Consider the following 1,141-nt stretch of genomic DNA (forward strand, 5'->3'; position numbering starts at 1 on the left):
AGACTGAAATCTACTGGTGCTTTCTGAATAAGCAAATTAAAGTCTCCTCAGATTAACACAGAGCCAAAGACAACCTGGTAAATAAGAGAAGACAAAATTACGTTCCATGTCCCTCCAGTATAAGTCAGAAACTCCAATCTCATTAAGAAATGTCCACACAAAGGGGAGGTGGAGTCAGGTTCTTGAGTTACTTACTAGGATAAGCATATCCATGATGTCTTTGCAGATCTGTAGGCTGACACCGCTCGTCACCTCCAGAAAGAGTTCACTTGTGCTTTTCTTGATCTGAAGAATATTCCACATTCAGAAAAGGAAAACAAATTGCAGTGCACTGCTGTATGAAACCATGGAATTAAAAAAACGTAATTCCAAAAAATTTTGCAAATATCATATTTCAGCTAGTATTCTGGGAAGAACACCCAGATCCAAGTGACCAGCTACATGTTAAACCCCCCTAACTTTATAAGAAAGTTCTGTATGTACACATTTCATTCACTAGGCATTTAAAAAAACAGCTGTATTCCATTGTCCCACTAGGGGGAATGCCATACTGGATCTGGTATTGGCAACGGGGGATGACATGGTTGGGGACCTACAGATCGGTAGCCATCTGGGGGACAGTGATCACCTAATAATAGAATTCACCATAAGACGTCGAGTGGGTAAGGTAACTAGTAGGGTGAAAGTGCTAGACTTTAGGAAAGCTGATTTCAATGAACTCAGGCGATTAGTCAAGGACGCACTGCAGAGTAGGAGTTTTGAAGTGATGGGAGCCCAAGAAGGGTGGCTGTGCCTTAAAGGAAATGATCCTTCGGGCACAAAGCAAGACGATCCCCGAGCGAGGCAAAAGGGGGAAAGGGGCCAGGAGGCTCCCCTGGCTGACCAGAGAAATCCAGGGCAGCCTAAGGGACAAAAGGGGAGCGCATAAAAAGTGGAAACAGGGAGAGATCACCAAAGACGAATATACCTCCCCTGCTCGTGCTTGTAGGGAGGCAGTTAGACGGGCCAAAGCTGCCATGGAGCTGAGGATGGCAACCCAAGTAAAAGACAACAAGAAATTGTTTTTTAGATATATAGGGAGTAAAAGGAAGGCCCAGGCAGGAATAGGACCCCTGCTAAATGGGCAGAAACAACTGGTGAC

At 44.7% G+C, this 1,141-nt stretch overlaps 1 protein-coding gene across 1 annotated transcript in view; it reads right to left on the reverse strand.

Moving 5' to 3' along the window:
• Nucleotides 1-1,141, reverse strand: part of LRRC47 (leucine rich repeat containing 47) — a gene marked incomplete at its 5' end in the record, with an annotated part of 16,013 nt that overhangs the window by 2,531 nt on the left and 12,341 nt on the right. The window contains one exon of the mRNA XM_006016253.2: nt 196-285. Coding sequence (XP_006016315.1) covers nt 196-285 — 90 coding nt within the window. The remainder of the gene's footprint in view (nt 1-195; nt 286-1,141) is intronic.

This window comes from Alligator sinensis, unplaced genomic scaffold (genome assembly GCF_000455745.1).
Source record: "Alligator sinensis unplaced genomic scaffold, ASM45574v1 scaffold366_1, whole genome shotgun sequence".
NCBI lineage: Eukaryota > Metazoa > Chordata > Crocodylia > Alligatoridae > Alligator > Alligator sinensis.